Source organism: Notothenia rossii (assembly GCF_949606895.1).
Source record: "Notothenia rossii genome assembly, chromosome: 1".
Lineage (NCBI taxonomy): Eukaryota > Metazoa > Chordata > Actinopteri > Perciformes > Nototheniidae > Notothenia > Notothenia rossii.
In genome coordinates this window covers 68,624,083-68,647,281 of record NC_136912.1, presented here as the reverse complement: position 1 = coordinate 68,647,281, position 23,199 = coordinate 68,624,083, and the positions used below count along the sequence as shown (strand labels likewise).

The 23,199-nt window shown below is 40.9% G+C and overlaps 1 protein-coding gene across 4 annotated transcripts in view; it reads right to left on the bottom strand.

Annotated features, from left to right (window-relative positions):
• LOC307035683 (uncharacterized protein) overlaps positions 1 to 23,199 on the bottom strand; it is a 43,476-nt gene that overhangs the window by 6,155 nt on the left and 14,122 nt on the right. Inside the window, exons 3-5 of one of the 4 annotated variants that reach the window (XM_079675311.1) lie at positions 14,942 to 15,163; positions 13,344 to 13,848; positions 67 to 11,569 (exon numbers count right to left, since the gene is read on the bottom strand). In XM_079675311.1, coding sequence (XP_079531437.1) covers positions 67 to 156 — 90 coding nt within the window. In that variant the 5' untranslated portion in view covers positions 157 to 11,569; positions 13,344 to 13,848; positions 14,942 to 15,163. The remainder of the gene's footprint in view (positions 1 to 66; positions 11,570 to 13,343; positions 13,849 to 14,941; positions 15,164 to 23,199) is intronic. The other 3 variants (XM_079675314.1, XM_079675312.1, XM_079675313.1) reach the window with 3 other exon arrangements.

The following is a 23,199-nucleotide window of genomic DNA, read 5'->3' as shown; positions in this document are numbered from 1 at the left end:
TCCCCGCGGCTGTCACATGCAGTGGTGATAGATAAAAAAAAACAGCAGAAGTCAAGATACCGGTACCTCCTCTACTAAGAAGTGTCCGGTCCGGGACTGAAGTGTGCGTCTGGAGGGAAAACGGGGACACTTGTTCGACCTTCCCGTCGACTTCATGTGGGACAATATTCCTCAGACTGCAGCCTGAGGTGAGTTCATGTCTTTCTGCCAGAGGCTGCTGGTTCAGACCTCACTGGGTTGTTTGTCTGCTAACAATGAAATAATGAGTGTTGATTTCAAATGAGCCTCAGTGGGGTAAGATGAAGGAGCCGTCACTCTTTAACGCATCTCAGTTTAATTATCAAAAAGTAAAGAAAAAAAAGGAACATATGAGAACCAGGGGCGTAAGTGACAAAACAAAAAAATGATCATATATTGTCCTGACTTTGTTTATCAAATGCAATCTTTAATATGAAAACTTTATAAACATGTGGATGACAATATACTTAATGAACGATATTTTGACATTTATTGATTTTTTTTTACCTCTATCTTTTTTTTATTCGGAAGAAAGTCACGCGCCTTTTTGGAATTAAGATTTCATCTCATACACTAAGAAAAAGTGCGTATCTGATAAAAATAGGAAAAAGGCTTTACATTTATGAGTTGAAAAGTAACAGTAATCAATTGTTATAATAAAAATATCATATACAAATATCCTTATATCATATTAGTTAATTGAATGTAATTATAAAAAATAAAAACATTAATAACCACTTTGCCAAATAGTTCATTGTTTAGCCATTTCCACTCTCGGCTCAGTAGAATGAATGGAGGGAGAAAATAAATCTAGATTTGGCTTTTAGTGCATTTCACAACTTTAAGGACAGAATGAATCTAATAAGGGCTATAAAATAGTTCATACTGGGTAGTTTATTTAGTTAGTAAAAAAAAAGTATCCACCAATTTACAGACGTCTCTTTCCCCATGTTAATCAATGGGAAAAAGTTGTTTTGGGCCATGTGACGTCACGAACTGATACGGAAATTGCAGTACCGCCGTTTGGACACAAAGAATATTGGCACAGAGTCTGGCGCACTTCCAGGGGGCTTGCTTTTCCCTAAAAAAAAAAAAAAAGTTATTACGTCACAGCGTATACTTCAGCGGAATATCAAAACAACGTCCCGGGGTGCAAACGCATCAATGAAAGCGACCCTCTACCACACAAAACAGCACCTGTAAATAACCCAATGTGTGTTCTTTGAAATTGAAAAGGATATTGCATTGTATTTGTTACTTTCGTTGCAGTTGTATATATGTATTAAGTGTAATTTGGCTTGGCTTCCTATTTTGTATGGACGGACATGCTTTTATTTTGAAGGCGAGTTTACGCTGTTGACAGGAAGTTGTTGTTGCTATGGAAACAAGAAAAACTTCACAGCGGGCTGAACTTCTAGTCCGCGATAATAAAACCCACCCATTTAGAGGGAAGATATGATTGGTCAATTGTACTGTCATTAGACATTACTCTCTCAGTTACTACAGCTGGACCACCAATCAGCTCCTGTCTTCACCAACACGTTCTCACTCCCGACCCATCACATGTTGACGGTCGGTCAGGGCCTCAGGGCCCCTCCCCGTCACTCTATTACGGATGCTAATCCATGTGTGTGGTTGTGGAATTAATGGACGTGCCGTTGTGCTATTGGCAACGCAATAATTTACAAACTCTTCAACTACAACCCTAATTATATTTTAAAACATTTTCGAAGGCCTCACGAAACACTTTAATGTAAATTAAAATGTAAATGTGAAGGGATGTGTGTAATGTGGTGATTGACATTATTCATCCACGGATCTGTGGGTTGGGGTATTGTTCCGCACGGACATTTTAGTGAAATTTGAAATCCGAAAACATAAAAAATAATAATAATAATACTTTATTCCGAGTTTGCTTGATTTTCTCCTTGGAGGTCATCACATAACGGCATTGTAATACACGGTTCGGCTGCATTAAATATTACATATCTGCCGTATTTCGTTATTTATAGAGCCCTGATGAGAAGACTTCTAGACAAATAGGAAGAACTGCTGCCAAAACTGATTATGTGACGTGGATCATAAATATATCAGCAATTAAACAAAATCTTAAATTTCTCTTCACAATATAAGTCTCCTCGCAGTATCAATACTAATTCGGCTGACTTTTATATTTGATCCAATCGGTATATTGGTATATTTACATCATAACGGTACAAAGCTGATAGAAAGGGACACCTGGTGAACTAATAAGGCTTTATTTAAACATTAAATAATACTTTAGGTTAAGGTCTTATTTTGAATAAGAAAAAAGCTTTGGAGGTATACATATTAAGCCTGACAAAGTACTAATATATTGCTTTCCTTCAATGTTAACTACTGTTTGTTTAAGCACTTATTTTAACTGATATTATACATATGTATTATACTCTTATAAGATGTATGTAGATAGTGTAACAAATGTGCAGAATACGACAGTTGAAAGGTGGAGGTATACACACATATTGATAGATGTCTTGTAATGCACTGTCGAGGAACCTGCGACCCAAGTTTTTCATCTCCGACCTTGTCAGGTATTGCACATTCAATAAATAAAGAACACAGAATTATTAAATATAAAACACAGAATTTGTGTAATTATACAAAATGATTTACAAATAAACACCACTGCATATTTACAACTGTTACACATACTGATGTAATGCAAATGTTTCCAATTTGGGATCAATAAAGTATATCTTATCTTAAGATGATCGATGGCTACTGCCGGGACGGGGTCAATCAATCAATCAATGTTTATTTATATAGCCCAATATCACAAATGTTACATTTGTCTCAGTGGACTTCACAGTTTGTACAGAATATCAGTATGACAATACGACACCCTCTGTCCATAGACCCTCACATCGTACAAGGAAAAACTTCCGGAGAAAAACCACAGTTTAAAGGGAAAAATGGGAGAAACCTCAGGGAGAGCAACAGAGGAGGGATCTCTCTCCCAGGACGTACAGACGTGCAATAGATGCCGTGTGTAAATTGAAAAGATAATACATTTGCAACATAGGTAGTCCAAATGTTTGGAAATGCATGTGTGTATAATAGGAAGATGAATCTAGGAGGATATCTATCCAGGACTTATGATCCAGGACCACGGCAATAGGCACAGCCACGACTCAAGATCCAGGGCTCGCGATCCAGGACACAGGACCGCAGCAACAGGATCATCCATGACTCCGGATCCCGGCGTATATAGACACCAAAAAGAAAGAAATTTGGGGAAGCTGGGTTAATCGGAACATGAGAGTACACAGGTATAGACAGAGAGAAGGAAGAAGTAAGATGTCCCCCGACAAACTAAGCCTATATCAGCAAAAGGGGCTGCATCTAATCAGCCCTCACTATAAGCTTTATCAAAAAGAAAGGTCTTAAGCGCACTCTTAAAAACGGATAGGGTGTCTGCCACCCGAACACAAACTGGAAGCTGATTCCACAAATGTGGAGCTTGATAAGCAAAGGCTCTGGCTCCTATTGTACTTTTAGAGACTCTAGGAAAAACCAACAACCCTGCATTCTTGGAACGCAATGCCTTAGTAGGACAGTAGGGTATAATGAGTTCTTTAAGGTAAGATGGCGCCTGCCCATTAAGGGCTTTGTAGGCGAGAAGAAGAATTTTAAATTATATCCTGTGTTCTATAGGGAGCCAGTGTAAGGCACCCAGAACAGGAGTAATGTGGTCCCTTTTCCTAACTCTGGTTAGTAAACGAGCTGCAGCATTTTGAATCAGCTGAAGCGACTTAACTGACTTCTTGGTACACCCTGATAATAAGGAGTTACAATAATCCAGCCTTGAAGTAACAAATGCATGGACTAGTTTTTCTGCATCGTTTTGAGGCAAGATATGCCTGATTTTTGCAATGTTACGTAGATGGAAGTAGGCGGTCCTTGAAATTGATTTTATGTGGGCGTTAAAGGATCTAATCCTCTTTAGATAATTTGTTTCGCATATTCTTCGGGCCAAGTACAATAACTTCAGTTTTGGTTGTGTTTAACATCAAAAAGTTTAAGGTCATCCACGTTTTTAAGTCCTTGAGGCAGTCTTGAATTATATTTAGATGATTAATTTTATCAGGCTTGATTGATAAATATAGTTGAGTATCATCCGCATAACAATGAACATTTACAGAATGATTCCTTATAATATTGCCTAATGGAAGCATATATAATGTTAACAAAATAGGCAAAGTGGACCCGTTCAAATCCAGTTTTGGACAGTCTGCTGTGGTTCCATCCCATTTCAAAGTGCTGTTTGACGCTCGGCGTAACCCTCGGCAGACACTCACATCCAATCACAGAGCCTGAGGACTATCACGGGGTTTGTCAAGCGAAGCGGAGAGAATACTTACTTCCGGGTGTAAAATTCTCTGAAGCAACTATGAGCTACTCCGACCCTCGGCCCTGACGGACTCCAACTTGTGTTTATTACTCAAACAAATAAATAAACACAAGGATAAGTATGTGTTATTGTTGAGTAAATAACAGTGTGTGGTTTAGAAAAGAATACAAAATTAGAAGGAAAAAAACGATGAAACAATACAGATATCAGTTTTCTGAGACCTGACGGCAACAAAAGTCCTACATTATTCAATTAAAATAAAGAAGTAAAAAAAATAAGTGTGGCTTGAACGCTGTGAGAATGGATCTGCGGAGAACATTTCGCCGCAATCCCAGCTCGTCTATTACCAACTTTCAGGGAGCTCTATGCAAGTCAATGGGGCGCCATGCCCGTTGAAAACGGACTCTCAAGGGGTACCCTGTGCGTAACACGGTGACGGGGAGGGGCCCTGACCGACCGTCAACATGTGACAGGTTGGGAGTGAGAACCATGGATGTATAATAAGAACTGGATACAGCGTGGGAGGTGGGGCCTCATTCATTCCTATGAGAGTTGCTCATTGGCGCATGATGATAAAATGGCCCAACTTTTGAGAGAGCGAAACGTCACAGATTACCCGGCATGCCTGAGAAGTACCCGTATGTGTGCTCATAGCGCATGCGCAACTTTAACCAAAATGCTCGTTCACAAATCAAGCACGTCAATTTGCGTACACGTAACAACACCCCACGTTCATGACAGCATGGTAATGATTTGTTATTATTTGTACAGCGTGTGGGCTATTTTGTCACCTAGAACCACTGGTGTCTTTAACTCTGTCAAACAACTCTCCACAGAGGCAGGGGCAAGCACATCTGTTATTATGGACGCTGCTTTTGTACGACCACATGACATTTTCTTTACTATCTCAGAGTCTGGAAAAATGGTCGGCGCTAGCTTTACCACAGTCATTTGACCTGTATGATTGGGAGTGTTGCACTGTATGGTAAACACTTGTTATTTCTGCTGCTGTTACCTTGTCTGAGTGGCCATCATTTTTTGGTTTGAGTAGGAATGTCTCCATAGAGTGGGATGTCTCTTTTTGAGCGACACGTTTCTTGTGAGAATCGCATTCTCTGTGTCTTTTGACGTCGTATTCATCGCCATGTGAAATTGAAAAATTACTCTTGCAAAGATTGCAAAAAAATCTGCACTGGCTTCACCCACGGGTAAGTGTCTTCCCAGTCTTTGTTGTATGTGCATCTTCTTTTCTTCTTAGCTGTAGTTTCAGTTTCCTCCATTTTCCATAACCTGCTTCGTCGCCTGCGTTATTGACTGACTTTCGTTGTTGTTGTTTGGCGGGGCCGCGGGGGGGTGTGTGTTACTGAGTTACTCTCATTGGTTAACACTTGACCAGCACCCGCCGTGTGTTACAGTTTGATTGACAGCAAACACACCCCGTGAGGATAGCCTTCCCTGCTTTCTCAACAGCCATTGGATAAAGCTGATTTTAGAAAAGCGTTTTAGCCAATCAAAATGAAATATGCAGGACATCGTCTCAATTTGCGGGATGCACCAAAAGTCGTGAAAATGCTGTGCAGTCCCGCGCAAAGCGGGACATCTGGTCACCCTATATGTACGGCGCCCGGGGAGCGGTGTAGGGAACTGTGCCTTGCTCAGGCACACCTCAGTAGCACTTGGTCTTTCTGGGACTTGAACTGGTGACCTTCTGGTAAGTGCACTTACGCCCTTTTGGCCCCAAATAGTTAAGTGTGTTCTGTGTTAGGTCTTTTGGTTTTTGATTAATAACTCTGGATTGGTTTAGAATTCACATGTAATGTTTTGGCAGTAGAAAGAGCTCATCGAGAGCTTGAATTTGCTATATATAACTCATTTTTGACCAAAATGTCACTTGTTGGTTCTCACCCCTCGATATTGTAAATATCCTCAAAATAAAGCCATAGTATAATTTTGAAAAACTACTTAAAAAAACAAAAATGTAATGAAACTTAAAGATACTAAGCCATATTGATAATTCCAGACACTGCTAAATATAAGTAAAATAAAGTATATTTATGATGTAAAATATATTCAGTAATGTCGTTTTCTTCATGTCCCACTTTACTTTTCCCCAAAGAAAGAATTTCAGAAACCATGTCTTGTTCATTGTCATTGTTTAGGTCCAAGAGTTAAGATGAACTTTGTGGAATTGCATTTGTGCATTTGAGAAAATGGAGATGTATGGACTGTCGCAAGCTTCCAACTTACTTTTTCATCCAACACATTTTAAACTTAGATAAAAACGTTATTTTTATGAAGTTTAATATTTACAACCTTATATTCACTTTCAGAAATGTAGGGGACTGCACATCTGTAAAATAGGGGTTTGATGCTTCTGTTGTCATCTCAAATCAGAACAACAAACTTGATGTTTCTCATCTAAAGAGAATATTATTATTTTGGATGGAGAACCACTGGAATACTGTGTGCACACTTGGGTTTTGATCTGAGTGAAGTCAGTTAACTCTTTCGATCTGACGACTTTGTGTTTCTCCCTTCCTTCCCTTTACCCGGGGAGATGAACTAGACTCAATTAAGATCACATCAGCCGTTCAAAGATCGGCTCAGAGGAAATTAATTGGACTCACTGACCCTTAAATCAATCATTGCATCCAGTGAGTCACTGCAGACGTCACCGTGGCCTTCAGAGGTCCAGCTGTCACAACTGAAGAGGACATTTATTATGATTTTCAGCTCTCAAAGATGGACCTAAGCTTCTATAGCTTGGTGTGGTTAAATGATAAAATGGGAAAACTATGCAATATAGAGTACATTTAAACAATGTCTCATTCTACATTTTGCTCATATTCACCATCAACCAGGATCACCACAGATGTGATGAAGTGTATGTATTGTAATCTGTTCCAATGAGAGAGTAGGTGATCATGATGCCTTTAAGTCCCCCAGTGTGGGCAATCTTTTGTTACCTATCAGGGAGAAGTGGGCCGAGACAAACCAACCATGGTATCCCAAATGTCACAGAGCACTTCATAAATGTTGGGGAACTTCAGGCAGGAGAGTCTAAAATAATTGGTCATGCTTGTGGTTCTCTTCCTTTTCACTATGAAACACTACTGTCCAAGTCTAATTCAGTGTTTTGCAACAGACACAATCAGTCGTGAATTATTTACCATTATGTTTCTATTACATTAATAAGATAATGTATCAATTGCACGTTTGTACATGTACAAATTACATACAAGAGGTGGTTCCACTCAGAAAAAAACCATCATCTATATCCCCCCATTCTGAGGATGAAACTTGAAATGGTGGAAAGAGTAAGAAAATATCTGCTGCGAAGGAGCTAAAAGAGGCGTTCAGGCATAATATAAAGGGGGCAGTGGCCCCCTAGGCCCCCCTCCTAGAACCGCCCATGGTATCGCCAATGATGATCACAAACTCTAGACAATACCATAACCTTTGAAACATTTTTTAAAAATATGTTATAAACAACAAACTGCGGAAGTTCATCCATCTTAACTACGGTCCTTGATTGTCATGGACATTTTTCTATCACTGGCTCTGACACAGTGATGTTTCCATTCCTAATACTACCCAAAAAGCTATGTTTGGTTAATCCTTTCTTAGTCCTGGAACATTGGAATTTATCACCATCATTAATACTGGATGATGATTGAACAATTCTAGGGTAAAAATTACAAAATTAGGAGAAGAAAATGTATATATTGAGCAAACAAATCAATTAAAGGGAATTCATCTGAGCTTGAGGGAATAATTAATCTGAATATTTTTTCACCTGATGTCTACCGGGCTCTGTATGATAAGAGACACAAGAGAGTCTGTGAGAGAAAGGGAAATGGGGGGGGGGGAAGACAAACTGTAACAGAGTATCCTCTCTATTCCCGTTTTAATCAGCAGGGATTGTGACGGCAGCGGAGGACACGCGCCTGTGATTGAGTCCTGCTGAATAAAAAAAAAGGACTGTGTAGCTCAGGCTTATCTGGCTGCCTGATGAAAATTACCCCTCATACTAGACCCATATACTTTAATCAGATATGACCCGAGCCAGACAAATGCTCAATTCCACCTCCTCTCTCATCCATTCTCTGTATCCTCCAACCCTGCTCTCTACGCCTGCTGGCTGAATTAAGCTCTCTTGTGTCACTCGTCGGGCCACATCCTCAAAGCCAGCGCGGATAAAAAGTCATTTTCTCTCCCTAAAACCATCAAGGTCACCCTCCTCCTTTCTCATGTCAGATCCTGATCCCCAAAAGCCTTTAGGTCTCAGGAAGTGGACTCACTTCTTCTAGTGTATACCCGCTATGATCCTTATCCTCAACACTTGGCTCTTTTCTGATACATTTTCCAGGAATTAAGAATCTTAGAACTCTACATTTCATAAAAAACGAATTATTTATAATGAATCAAAAAGGTATCACACAACTCATAAATAAAACCCAGAGTACGCTTCAATGATTTTAAAATAATTGTATTCTTGCACGATAGAGACCATCACAGTTAATTAATTTAATTGACCTTTGTTAATCTGAATTAAACATAATTATCTGTATCTTTGCACGTGGCAGTGGCTGCCCATTGAAGCTCATTCATCCTGTACAGCAGAGTCCTTGTTTCCTTAAAGAGGCCCTATCATGCTCTTTTGTGTTTTCCTTTTTCCTGTATTGTGTTATATAGGTTTTTGTGCATGTAAATGTTCTGCGAAGGCTGAAATCTAAAAGCTACTCGACACAGTGACCTCACTATGTAACACTCACGCTGCTTCTATGTGAGTGAACGGTGCCGCTCCCCTATGCGGAAGCCCGACCCATAGGCGTCAGACACCTCTCAATTAATCTCAAAGCTATGCTCTCAAACTATTTCAACTTTGACATAGTTACAGCTGACCTTTAAATTCACAACCTATCAGAAAACAGCGGTGTGTAGCTGCGAGGAGGTAACCATGGAAACAAAACTAACTGTTTTCACCGTAATGCTCCCAACCTCGTGGTAAGCAAAGAGAAAATCGCTTATTTTCTTAAGTGGTTGACCAATCACAACAGTGCCGGCCAGCTAGGCAGTACGAGAAGGTAAAGCAGGTAAACAAGAAGATGCACAACATATAATTATTTACTTGTAAGTAAGCATAATAGGGCAACATTTCAATTTATGGATAATTAACCTCAGGATGAGAAACAGCAAATAATAATATTACTTTTTAAGGTGTCCCATGAAGAATTGACAGACATAGTAGTAGAAGGACAGCATTGAAAGACAGGTTACCAGATAGGTCTAAAACCAAAAACACTTCAAACTTGTAGATCTACAGACATAATTGAAAAGAGAATGACCATTTATTATAACCACAAACTACGTGAATAAATACTTTGGATACAGATGAAATGTATGAAGAATCACATTTGCAGAACTAATGAGAGCGATACAAAATAAATGTTGCTTCTTCCAGCAAACAGCACCTGCACAAGGGCAACTAAATCTGTCTTGGTGGATGTGCATCTTCAGACATTTTACAGGATATATAAGATGATAGTCCAAATACAGTTTGTATTAGATGTTGTCTTGAAAAGCAGCCATGCAGCTTCTGAGTGATGTGGAGGATATCTGTGTAATCATGTAATGAGCAGGTCAACCTCTTTCTACTCTACTTCCCTGGATATTTGGCAGGTAAACAAGACACTGGCATGAATTGATTTTCCACCAATTAAATGAAATTGGTTTGATGTGTGTTGAAAATCCACAGCATCCTCTTCAGGGTCAAAGCGACATCTGTGTAACTGCTCTGTAATTGGAGAACTAAAATGCAAGAGCACACTGAAATAACAGCTGCATAAAGCAAAAGCTGGATGACATTGTTATGATTTGTGTGTTTTGTTCAGCATGACAGTTCACTGTGAAAGGATTTGTCAAAGTTCACGTAGAAGTTAACTGATTGAAGGAAACACAAACAAAAACAGAAATGATACTGAGTGCACTTTGGCAGAGATTATCGGTTTCAAGAAGTTTTAAGACTAGTGTCATTATATTCTAGCGATTACTTACTAATCAAGTTTAGATTGGCTGCCTATAAGCCTAATTTAGATTGTCTTTCTGGAAATGTCCCAGTAAGAAGTCTTTCAAAGGTAGTGTTTGGGTAAAGAATGTATTTTGGGTTATCAATGTGTGACTGTTGGTAATTATGTTTGTGTGTGTGCTGTGTTGAGGTGTGTCTATGTCATGGAATAATTCAAATAACCAGCGCACCTGCTGAACATCTGAAGGGAGAGAATTCAGGGAGCCTTACTTTCTGTTGACAGCAAGTTATAGATCTATAGGTTGATAGATATTACGAAGCTGATTTGAGGTCTCGCCAGGAGAACGTGTATGTCTTTCCCCCATATGTAAAGTTAGCATCAACCCTCACCGGGTGAAAACAGTATTTCCGGAACACGTGATATACGGATATCACGGAGTGTCACATAAACATTTCAGCAACTTTCTTAAGGCGCCGTAGAAAGTAGAGACGTTGCTGCACCTCTTTGACCAGGATGGAGGAGTTCAGAGACCAAGTGAGGTTGTCGGATATGTGAATGCCAAGGAACTTGAAGCTCGACACACGTTCCACTGCAACTCCGCTGATGCAGATGGGGGTGTGTGCATGGCTCCTGTTCCGCCTGAAGTCCACGATGATCTCCTCGGTCTTCTTGGTGTTAAAAGCCAGGTTGTTGTCAGCACACCACGAGGCCGGTGCTGTACCTCATCCCTGTAGGCCGTTTTGTCGTCACCTCTGATCAGGCCTACCACCGTGGTATCGTCTGCAAACTTTATTATGGTGTTGGAATCATAAACAGCAGCGCAGTCACGGGTGAACAGGGAGTACATGAGAGGGCTCAACACGCAGCCTTGTGGCACACCGGTGTTCAAGGTAGAAGTGGAGGAGGAGAGTTTGTCTAACTTCACAGACTGGGGCCCCCCCTGGCCCTCCCCTAGAACCGCCCTTGCTTAGAGGGGCACCATCCAAGCTGATCTGCTCAATATGCGGAAAATAAGTCCAGTAAGCCTCTGTGGACACGGTCGGCACGCGGGTCTCACAAGCTGCCGGACCGAGAGCTTGATCCTGGAGGAGGCGGTGTGCTCGGCCTGCCCTTGGCTCTGGGGTGCCTCCTTAAATTAAAAAAAAAAAAAAAAAAACATTTATCTTAACAGATAAGATCTGATCATTTATTTTAAACGTCAGGTACAACATGGCCACAAACCCATTCTAAAAACAGAGGCTCCGTCCTAATTACCTGATTGCATCCACCTGGGTTACTTGGCTCTACCCAATAACTTTATATAATTTTACTTTAAACCACACTTAAAAGAATAACATAATTATACATATGTACGTGTCTACAGTAAAGCAGCTAATAAAGGTTTTAAATAAATAAACATTCAAATGTGAAAGACTCCTTCAATGAATATTTGAAACTTACACAAAATCTGATTCTTGTAAAAATGTGAGTACATGCATTGTTCCATCTGTCAAGCTAAGATACATATATCTTAGCTCTTAGATTGACATGCTCGTTCAGTTAGCGTGTATGCTAACTGAACATGCTCAGTTAGCATACAAACAATCAGATCAAACAGACAAAAAATTGATTTAATTATATAAATAAAATGTATGTAAAATGAATAAATGAGAATCGTATCTGTGTTGTTGATCTGTAATATTACAGTGTTACGTTGATTTGCTTGTCCTTCTCGGACCATGCACTACGCATTTCAGTGGTTATGTGTTAGAAAAGAAAGCAACCAATCAGATCTTGTTCTGGGTCTCTGGGTAGAATATCCCTTATCAAAAAAATCTATAGAATACTATAGAAAAATCTATGGACGAATTCTATAGAAATTTTCTGTAGAATACTACAGGATTTTTGCGGATATACTATAGAAATTGCCTACGTGTTTTACTATAGATTATGGGAAATAATCTATAGAATACTATAGTACTATATAAAACATATACTGTGTAGATTTTTTTTTTGTAGAAAATAATCTATAGAATCCTATAGAAAACCCTATGGATGCTTTCTATAGAACTTTTCTGTAGAATACTATAGAATTTGTGACCTATATTCTATAGAATCTGTGGAGATTTCTATAGAACTTCTTTGAAGAATACTATAGAATGTTTGCAGATATTCTATAGAATTTACCTATGGATTTTACTATAGATTCTGCAAAATAATCAATAGAAAAATCTATTGAGGTTTGGTGGATGTTTTCTATATAACTGCTCTGTACTCTATAGAATAAGCTCTACAATATGAATGGAAAATACAGAATCTTCTATAGCTAACACCACATGTGTTTTGACATTATATAGAATATTGAATTCTATAGCAATGCCTGATATTGAGTCACGTACAGCTATATATTTGATACATGTTTCAGAGAATGCCCCACAGTATGGGTTGTGTTACATGCCATATAATAGACTGCAAAACAGAGTAGAGTAGCCTACTGCAGACTCCAATGAGTTGTTTGTAACTGACTCACACTAACAATAGATATTGTTATATGTCACTTAGCTTTAATCTCCAGTTGTAACAGATCATTAGTTACATAACAAAAGTGATCAACGTATACATACAGATGCAGTCACAGAAATTCTGGAGCATTTACATCAGAATACAAGGACAGTGACATTCATTAAGTTTAGAGTTCCATTCCAATATGTTGTACATTAAATTGGAGCCTACCCCACAACGTTTAAGAGTGCTATTAAGACTTTACTTTATGCAAACATTGTAAAGCAGGGTATACCCTGCTTTATATAGCACCGGATTTAGTAAACTGTACAATGAAAATTGTGAAGCATGGCAGTTAGTAAAATATGTTACTATCCAAGCAAGTATAAAGTACCTTAAATAAGCATGTGTGTTAAAAGTACCAAGATTAGAGGGGTCGGCCACTATCTTCCCGCCTCAGGTTTCTGGAGGCGTGCAGGTCATGGAGGGATGGCAGATTACAGCCGATCACCCTCTCTGCAGAACGGATGACACGCTGCAGCCTGCCCTTATCCTTGGCTGTGGCTGCAGCGTACCAGATGGTGATGGAGTATCCTCGGCTGTGCTTTTTTGATGAGGGAGCCGATGTTCTGCTCCCGTTTGAGGTCCTGGGCGATGATGGTGCCCAGGAAGCGCAAAGACTCCACAGCAGCTACTGGTGAGTCACACAGAAGGATGGGGGCAGGTGGGGCTGCGTTCTTCCTAAAGTCCACAACCATCTCCACTGTCTTGAGAGCGTTGAACTCCAGGTGGTTTTCCCCACACCAGGTCACCAGATGGTCCATCTCCCACCTGTAGGCCGACTCGTCCCCACCAGAGATGAGTCTGATCAGCGTGGTGTCATCTGCAAACTTCAGTAGCGTGACAGACTGGTGACTGGAGGTGCAGCTGTTGGTGTACAGGGAGAAGAGCAGAGGGGAAAAAACACGGCCTTGAGGGTAGGGGTGCAACAACTAATCGACTTAATCAATTACCAAATTAGTTGCCAACTAATTCAGTCGTCGATTCGTTGGTGACGTAATCACGTGTGTTTTACGCGCCGTTAAGCTCCAACATTATTGGTCTTTTTATCGGTAGGCTACTGGAGACATTTAAAAAATATATGTCATGTATTATTGCTACAAAAACATTATATCGCAGTCTTAGTGTCGCCAACTAGTTTCTAACATGCAAAAAAACAAACAAATGCGTCTATGATGTATTTTCGATCAGACGAAATCTCTCTCCCCCGTCTGTGTGGGAGGGGGCGGGGCAGTTTACACACACGCAGCTGCTACATGCAGCAACACACTGCAGAGATGGCGGCGAGAACGCGCTCCGAGGTGTGGTTAAACTTTACCCGTCTCGATGTGGACAATGCTCGTTGTCAAAAGTGCAATAAGAGTTTAGCATGTAAGGGCGGTAACACGAGCAATTTGTCTAAACATTTAGCAAACATTCAGACGGAGAAATGCACCGGGTTCGACTGTCTTTCTAGTAGCTCTGTAGCCCCATCCACGAGTAACGTTTCCACGTCAGGTGTTATGTATGCTAGCAGCAACACACAGAGTTAACTCAATTATACAAACATGGGTTAATGATTAGTGGTAACAGAGTTATTTATTTTGTTAAAGTTTCAGCTATTCTGTTCACAATTCTGTTATCACATTATTTAATAAGATTTGTTAAAACACTGTTGTTTATTTTGATGTGAAATATTATTTATTTAATTTAAATAAAAAGCAATGTTAATTTTGTTCAAAATGTGTTTAGTTAATTTAATAATATATGTATTTTTTAATCAAGTATTCATCTTTATTGTCTTCATTGTTAGTTTCCACATGCCTAAAACAACCTCAAGCTAAATCTAAAAGTTGATGGATAAATAAGAGCATTTGAGAAATTGTGCAAGGCATATAGTAATAGTCCGAATAGTCGATTAATCGTTTCATTCATCGATAGATTAATCGATTATCAAATTAGTCGTTTGTTGCAGCCCTACTTGAGGAGAACCGATGCTGATGGTCTGGGGGTCAGAGACGTGTTTCCCCAGCCTCACATGCTGCTTCCTTTCAGACAGGAAGTCCTTGATCCACCTGCAGGTGGAGTCGGGCACGTGCAGCTGGGAGAACTTGTCATGCAGCAGAGCCGGGATGATGGTGTTGAAGGCAGAGCTGAAGTCCACAAACTGGATCCTGGCATAGGTTCCTGCAGTGTCCAGGTGCTGGAGGAGGAAGTGAAGTGATAACTATAAGTAAACCATAATGATGGATGTTATTATCAGCAGCTGCCAATAGATCCCCTACATCAGGCCTATTCAACTGGCGGCCCGTGGGCCAGATGCGGCCCGGAAACAACTCCCGAGTGGCCCAGCCTCCCGTAGCCAAATTCCTACACTAGTACAGACCATGAACGCAACACTCCGCGTTGCATAGAAACCACCAAACCACAACGCAGCACGTTTTTTGAAAGTGCATCTAGTGGTGCTAGTAACGGTGGTCCTATGATAGCAACTCTAAAACATGTCCCTCTCAACTCTGAAGCGTAAACAGAGACAAAACAGTCATTGATCTTGTGGAGCAGATCCAAGTCAAGCTGGACCTTTTCGCGACCGACTTGAGCACGGGTCGGATGCTGCATTTTCCGACGCTCCCTAAACACATCACATCTCCGGCACAAATCACGGATGTGATGACAGATTTCATTGCGAGGTTGAAAGAGAACTTTGCCGGTCGATTGGATGGACTTGCTCTGCCCACAGAGGTGATGGGCTTTGCCAGAGACCCCTTCACTGTTGCAATAGAGGGGGGCGTATCAACCAGAGCAAAGGAAGCGGTCCCCTGCATCGACAAGGGGAAATATACACTGGAACTTATTGACATGCAGCGCACTAACGGACCAGCGAAGTTTTGGAGTGATGTCAAAAAACAGCAGTTCCCTAACGTTCAGAAAGTAGCGATCTGTGTGCTCAGTATGTTTGGATCAACATACACATGTGAATCAAGCTTTTCACACATGAACTCAATCAAAAGTAGCACTCACTGCTCCCTGACTGACAGCACTCTTCCCCAATGTCTTAGGATTGCATTGACATCCTATGAGCCACAAATCACTGCTCTTGTTCAAAACAAAAAATGTCCCTTCTCCCATTGAGAAAGTCAGCGATGACAAATCACAAATGAGGTGATAGTAAGCACCTAGTTTACTATAGTAGACGTGTAGTGTAGTATTCATTCATATAGTTACCCGTATCCCTTGTTACAGATGGAGCACTGAATTTCGGACTCCAGCTTACAGCTTCCTGCCTACCACCAGCCAAAGACCAGTATAGAGGAATGTTAAGCCCTCCCACTATTTTCCAAGAGGGCGTTGCCAGATTTTCAATTTCAGGTTTTAACCAGGAGATGGCGCTTCATTCACAAATACAGAAAGACAAGTTTCATGGACTTTCAGTTGTGTTTTGAAGAGCATTTGAACACATCAATATTTTAGATCAACTAAAGTATATCTAATCTTGTAATTCAATAATATATAGTCGTTATATATTAAATAATCATAATTATAATGTAAATGTTTACATTACACTTCTTTATTTGTTATGCTCATACTTTAACCTTTACAATCGTTTGCTTTAATATGCAGTATATTTTTGTGTTTGCTTCCTCCTGCTCCCTTTCGGACACATACTGTATGATTTATTATTATTATTAATATGAAGATATTATTAAGATAAGATAAGATGTTACTTTATTGATTGAACATTTTAGTTTAGAATGTGCTGTCCCACGGTAATTCAGAAGGCTCACAGGTCACATTCCGACCATTATTTAAAACAATAGGTGCTTTCACACCTTCTACAGTTTGATTTGTATAGAGGGAGCTCTGTCAGTTTTCGAATTACCCATTTGCTTTCGGGGAGCCCTATTTTTCAGAGCACATCCTGCTACTAAATATGTCACACGCACACTCGGTTGACTGGCGCAGCAGCGCGGATGCGATCAATTGCTATAAAAACACTCTTCTACTAATACAGACGGTGTCACTATGCCGGCGGATGTGGCCGTTGTTGAAGCCTCTTCAGGCTCCGCATCGGCAGGCCTCTCCCTCGGTGTGGAGCTGTCAAACTCGACCCTAACGCCGCTTACAGCCGGCCAACTAAAAGTTGTTTTCCGTTCACGTTGTCATTTTTAGACTCCTTCGCTTCTTTGCTTGTGAATCCAAAAGCTGTGACGCTTGGCTGTTTTCGTTTTGCCATATTTTTTTATTACACAGCCAGAGTTAAAAAAATATCAATATGAACATTTCAAATACCGCGCCGGCATCACCGCCATAATCATAGCAACGTAAGTAAGAATGCAGCGCCGCCACATACAGATGGCAACACCCAGACATATTCACAAATATAAAACAAATATTCAGAAACTGTAATGAACAATAACTATTATTTATTTCAAGAACTGTTATTTACAGAAACTCAACATTTCTAATCTGTGTGACACAAATATGCACGACTGTTTTGGGCTCCCCCTATTTATCTCAAAGTCAGCCTTCAGGGGAGCTCCCTCCCTCTTCGGGGGAGCCAAGCTCCTCCTAGCTCCCCCCCATTTCGAACAGTGTCTGTGGCTGAATGGCCAGCGATTAGGTGCGGCGCATTTGTCATAGGTGATCAGAGCTAACTGCCTGCCGTCAGATTTCATTTAAAAACAGATCTGATTTTAAGACTATTTCTGCGCTCATAAAGAATGATAAGAATAAGAATAATGCGTATTGAACTGGTTTCATTAATTAGTGAGTTTATTTAATACTAGAACTAGGGATGGGGCCGATCCGATCCAGTATCGGGTTCCGATATCAACGTAATTCACGTATCGGAAATTTCCGATCCATACCCCTAGATTTCCGATCCACACATTATGCTGAAAAGATTCTCCGTGCACGGTTCTGGTATGTTGCTTTGCTACTGCAAGATGTGGAATGGATTTCCTAAACGGGGCCATCTCAGTGATCACAGTAGCCTAGGCACGCCCCCGTTCAAGAATTCCATGCCATAGTTTGCAACAAGCAAGCAGTCGAACGTTGAGCGGTCTGGTCTCTGGCCGGGTAATTAGTGCTAACTATTTTGTTGCTAACTATCAATATGTCTGCTGTATGGCAATACTTTTCTCTCGATTCACTGCAAAGCAATACAGCAACATGTAATGTTTGCAAAGCCGTTATATCCAGAGGTGGACGCTCCGTTGCGACATACAATACTACAAACCTAATAAAACACCTGCAGAAGCACCACCCTAAAGAGCACGATGAGTTCTTAGCCGTGAGGGGGCTGAAAGCACAGACTAGCCGTCAGGAGTCACTTCTACAGTCATTCGAAAGACAAGGTAAACTCTCACCAGACAACGTGAAAGCTAAAGAAATAACTGGGAAGGTACTGAACTTCATCGTACTCGATGACCAACCATTATCAGTGGTCGAAAATGAAGGTTTTCGCGGCCTGATGGAACATTTGCAGCCAAGATATAGTTTACCATCGAGGAGATATTTGTCAGAGACTGCGCTACCTGAACTTTACAACCGAGTGTCAACCAAGTTAGCCGACAAGTTAAAGGGAGTCCCAAATCTGAGCTTTACGACAGACATTTGGACGTCAGATGTCTGCCCAATGTCACTGATAAGTCTTACAGTGCACTGGATTGACCGCGAGACATACAGGCTTTGTAGTGCCGTGCTCCAAGTAAAGAAGTGCAGAGGCTCCCACAATCGCAGCATCCATTACAGAAATGCTAAACAACTGGGGGATCCCACTGGAAAAGGTACATGCTATTCTGCGAGACAACGCGAGCAACATGAAGGCAGCAATGCAAGACATGTCCGTTTCTAACCTCGGCTGTTTCTCTCACTCACTGCAGCTCGTTGTGAATGAGGGTCTCATATCACAGCGCAGCGTTAGCGACGCCTTGGCAAACAGCCGAAAAATCGTAGCTCACTTTAAGCATTCACAACTTGCACAGTCTCGCCTGGAAGACCTGCAGCGTGAAATGCAAGCGGGAACAGCGACGAACCCTTCTCGCCTGGTTCAAGATGTGCAGACTAGATGGAATAGTTCCTATTACATGATCAAGAGCATCTTGAAAGAGAAACGACCCCTCTGTGCCTATGCTGCCGACCACAACTTACCAGCAACACTGTCAGCCAACGACTGGGCTTTGCTTGAAAAAACAGCGACTGTGCTGGAGCCCTTCGAGGAGTTAACCAGGAAAATCAGCTCGGCGACCTCCACTGCAGCCGAAGTAATTCCAGCCGTCACAGTTTTACAACGCCTGCTCGCAGAGAATACCAATACCGACAGCGGCATCAAAACAATGAAAAGTACGCTTCTCCAAGCTGTCAACCGGCGTTTCAGCGACATCGAAAGTGAGCCACTCTATGCTCTTGCCACTTTAGTGGACGCTCGATACAAGGACAGGTAAGGCATTTTTTGTTGCAATTTAATCAAAATGCTGCTGAATCAAGTGTTAACATATTCCTAACTTTAACGTGAATATTTCTTAATGATATTAACTTAATGTAAACTAAAAGTAATTGGATAACGGGGAAGTGTGTGTGTGTGTGTGTGTGTGTGTGTGTGTGTGTGTGTGTGTGTGTGTGTGTGTGTGTGTGTGTGTGTGTGTGTGTGTGTGTGTGTGTGTGTGTGTGTGTGTGTGTGTCTGCCTGCATGCCCAGCTGTATAACTTGTACTCAATGTTTCTTCTTCTGTGTGTGTGTGTGTGTCAGATTCTTTACAAGTGGAGAAGCTGCCAGGAGGGGGAAGGCTCTCCTGATTCAAGAGCTGGAGAAGATGGAGCAAGCACTCACTGATGATGCTGGGACAACGGTGGCTGAGCCAGCTAAGAAGATTGCTTGCATGGAAGCTGGGCCAAGCACTGGTGTTCCTCCAGGCAAAATGAAAAGCAGCTTCAGCAGTCTATATGACAAAATTTTGGAGGAGCATGATGAACCTGCAGGAGGTAGTGGTACCCAGACTGCGGTCACACAAATGCAGATGTTCTTAAAGGAACCAACTATAGGTGAGGCAGACAGCCCTTTTCAATACTGGGCAAACCACCATGCTCGGTTTCCCCTCATTGCTGCAGTTGCCACAAAGTTCCTGAGTGCCCCTTCAACCAGTGTGGAAAGTGAAAGACTTTTCAGCACAGCATCCAATATCGTGGATGAAAAGAGAAATCGCCTGACAGCAGAGCGGGCAGAAATGCTAATCTTCCTAAAAAAGAACCTGACAATGTTTAAGTGAAAGTGGTTGATCCTGGCCTCACTGTTATTTTATGTGTTATGTTATCTCAGATAGTGCTGCTGCACTTCATTTGTTTGTTTTGTTAAGACAATGTTTTACCCATTATGGGTTGCTGAGGTGAATAAATATTGAAGGCCAACTTGAAATCCTGCTTGCGTGTAGTTTGTTAACAGTAAAGATGATGATCATGTATGTCCTCATAAATGTAAGGGCTATTTTTTGGAGGTTTAGTAGGCTACAACTTCTACTTAAGTGCTTCCTGTGCCAGTATACTTTGGTCTATCATCAAGTGGCTGGTATAATTTGAAAGATCAAGACTGTTATCAGAGATATCGGAATAGTATCGGTATCGGCAGATATCCAAATGTAGTTATCGGAATCGGATCGGAAGTGAAAATATGTGTATCGGTGCATCCCTAACTAGAACCGCCAATCGGGTCAATTTGTGTGATGTGTTGTTGTGTGTGTGCAATGTAACTTTTTTTCAATAAAATATTAAAGTCTCCCAGTCCCTGACTTTTCCTGAAAGTGTGTTATGTAGCACCCTATGTTGTTAAAAATTGCATTCTAATAGCGGGATTTGACGGGTTTAGGTAGGCCTATACAAAAACCTCTGGCGGTTCTAGTGTTAAGGTAATTAGGTACAGTAGAAGCCCTTTTTTTTTTATCAGTAACAAATTTAGCAGTTGAACATAAAAGTCAACTAACTGAGGGTCACTTGCAAGGACAGTGTTGTGTCTAACTGTAAGCTTGTCACTCAGAGTAACCTACCGTTAATTTAGCCGCTGGAGAAGAAAGATCAAGGGGGGAGGGGGGGAGAGAGCTGTGGTTGATGGGCCATTAGTTGTGTAAATACACAGCTGAGAGCTGCCGTTTCATTCAGACTGTTTAAAAAACTGTAACAACGGACTATTTTTCTTAGCGGATGCATCTCAATTTAAATCAATACATACAACTATTCTTTAAATCAATAAAAAATGTATCTAAATCCATAAAAGCATTTCAATTAATATTGGGAGTCATGTCGTTACTTTGTTGAGAATTCGGCCGTGTAATAAGCGGGATAATTTGCAGCGACTTGTTCCTTATGGGGAAAATAACACCCGTCATGTGTGTGTAGTAGAGGTGTGTGTGGTTAAAACACTTTCATGAAGTGAAGGAATTTCCTTCTATAAAACAGCTGTGGGCAGCAGTGAGTGTCACGGACATGAATTCATAGATCAAGGCAGACTGGTGCATACACTCTCCTGTCCTGCCAGGCGACACGCCCGTTCTAAGCCGTGTCCCTCACTCCTCACATCCCAAGCATCCCCACAAGTGTATTATGTTGTTACATCGTTTCAGATGTTATGTTTCAGTTGTGCTAAATGGTAAATGGTAAATGGACTGTACTTATATAGCGCTTTATCCAGTCTTTAAGACCCCTCAAAGCGCTTTACATACTACATGTCATTCACCCATTCACACCCATTCATACAGAGCAGTGTACCTTACTCTATAGGACCTAACATTCATACACATTCACACACCGTTGCCCATGCCATCGGGAGCAACTCAGGGTTAAGTATCTTGCCCAAGGATACATCGACATGTTGACTGCATGGGCTGGGATCGAACCCACAACCTTCTGGTTGAAAGACGACCGCACTCCCTCGCAGCCACAGTCGCCGTCTATGCTCTGTCTATGTTCAGTGATGCAAACTTGTCACCTTTCGGCGAAATTCGCCGTTTTGAATCCAAAATAAGTCGTTTGTCTGATTCATGTAGATCTGCAATACAAATATTTTTGGGGTATGGGGGGGGCTGGGACCCGGAGTAATCTGCGGCCGTGAGCTGTTATGTGCCATCATGACACGCATGGTGTTTTTTTTTTATATATTATAATGAAGTACGAGCTGTGTGCACGAGTCTTCCTGCCTGTCGGCTCTGCTCATGGATGTATAATAAGGCTCTGCTGCTCCGAGATGATGGTCTAGCTTCAGCAGCTACATTACCTACGGGTGCATTCGTTAATATTAACTGTGCGTCCGGAGTCACTGTGGCACAGACTGGACCGCTGGTGAACAGCTGTTAGAACGGGCCGTTCAGGTGTTCAGAGCAGAGCTCCCTGTCGGAGCGGCAGAGCGTGATGTGAACTGAAAAGTTTTTCTGTGGCAATATTATTTAAGGAATCGTTGAGCTAGCTAGCTAGCATACATTGTCACTATCTGCTAACGTTAGCTTTAGCCTTCTATTTCTAATAGTTTTTTTCATAGGCTATAAACAGAGGTGGTATAAGTATATATATTGTACTTGAGTAAAAGTAGAAGTACTCAGATCTTGTACTTGAGTAAAAGTAATAGTCCCAGAGTGTAGGAATACTCTGTTACAGTAAAAGTCCTGCATTCAAAATGTTCCTCAAGTAAAAGTAGAAAAGTATTATCATCAAAATATAGTGAAAGTAGCGACAGTAAAAGTAGTCATTGTGCAGATTGGTCCATTTCAGAATAATAGATATGATATGTTTTATAATGATTGATCATGAAAGTGTTCTCAAAGCTGCTAAAGGTGCAGCTAGTTTGAATGACTGTATACTGCAGGGTAGCTTGTGGATTTACTCCAGGTGGAACTAAAGTCTGATTTAACACTTGATTATATTTCACTTAATTAATCCAGATCTGTGAAGTAACTAAAGGTATTAAATACATGTAGTAGTGGAGTCAAAGTACACCATGTACCTCTGAACTGTAGTGGAGTAGAAGAACAAAGTAGCAAAACATTGAAATACTTAAATAAAGTACAAGTATCTCAAAATTGTGCCCAAGTATAGTACTTGTTGAGTTTATGAACTTAGTTACTTTACACCATGTGGCTATAAAGATAAAAAGACTTAAGCCTTGCACAGAGGCCTGAAAATACATTTTCAAAATGCTCAACAGTGCTGCCAAAATTATAAACTGACTGCTCCACAATTTGAAATAAATGCTTTTATA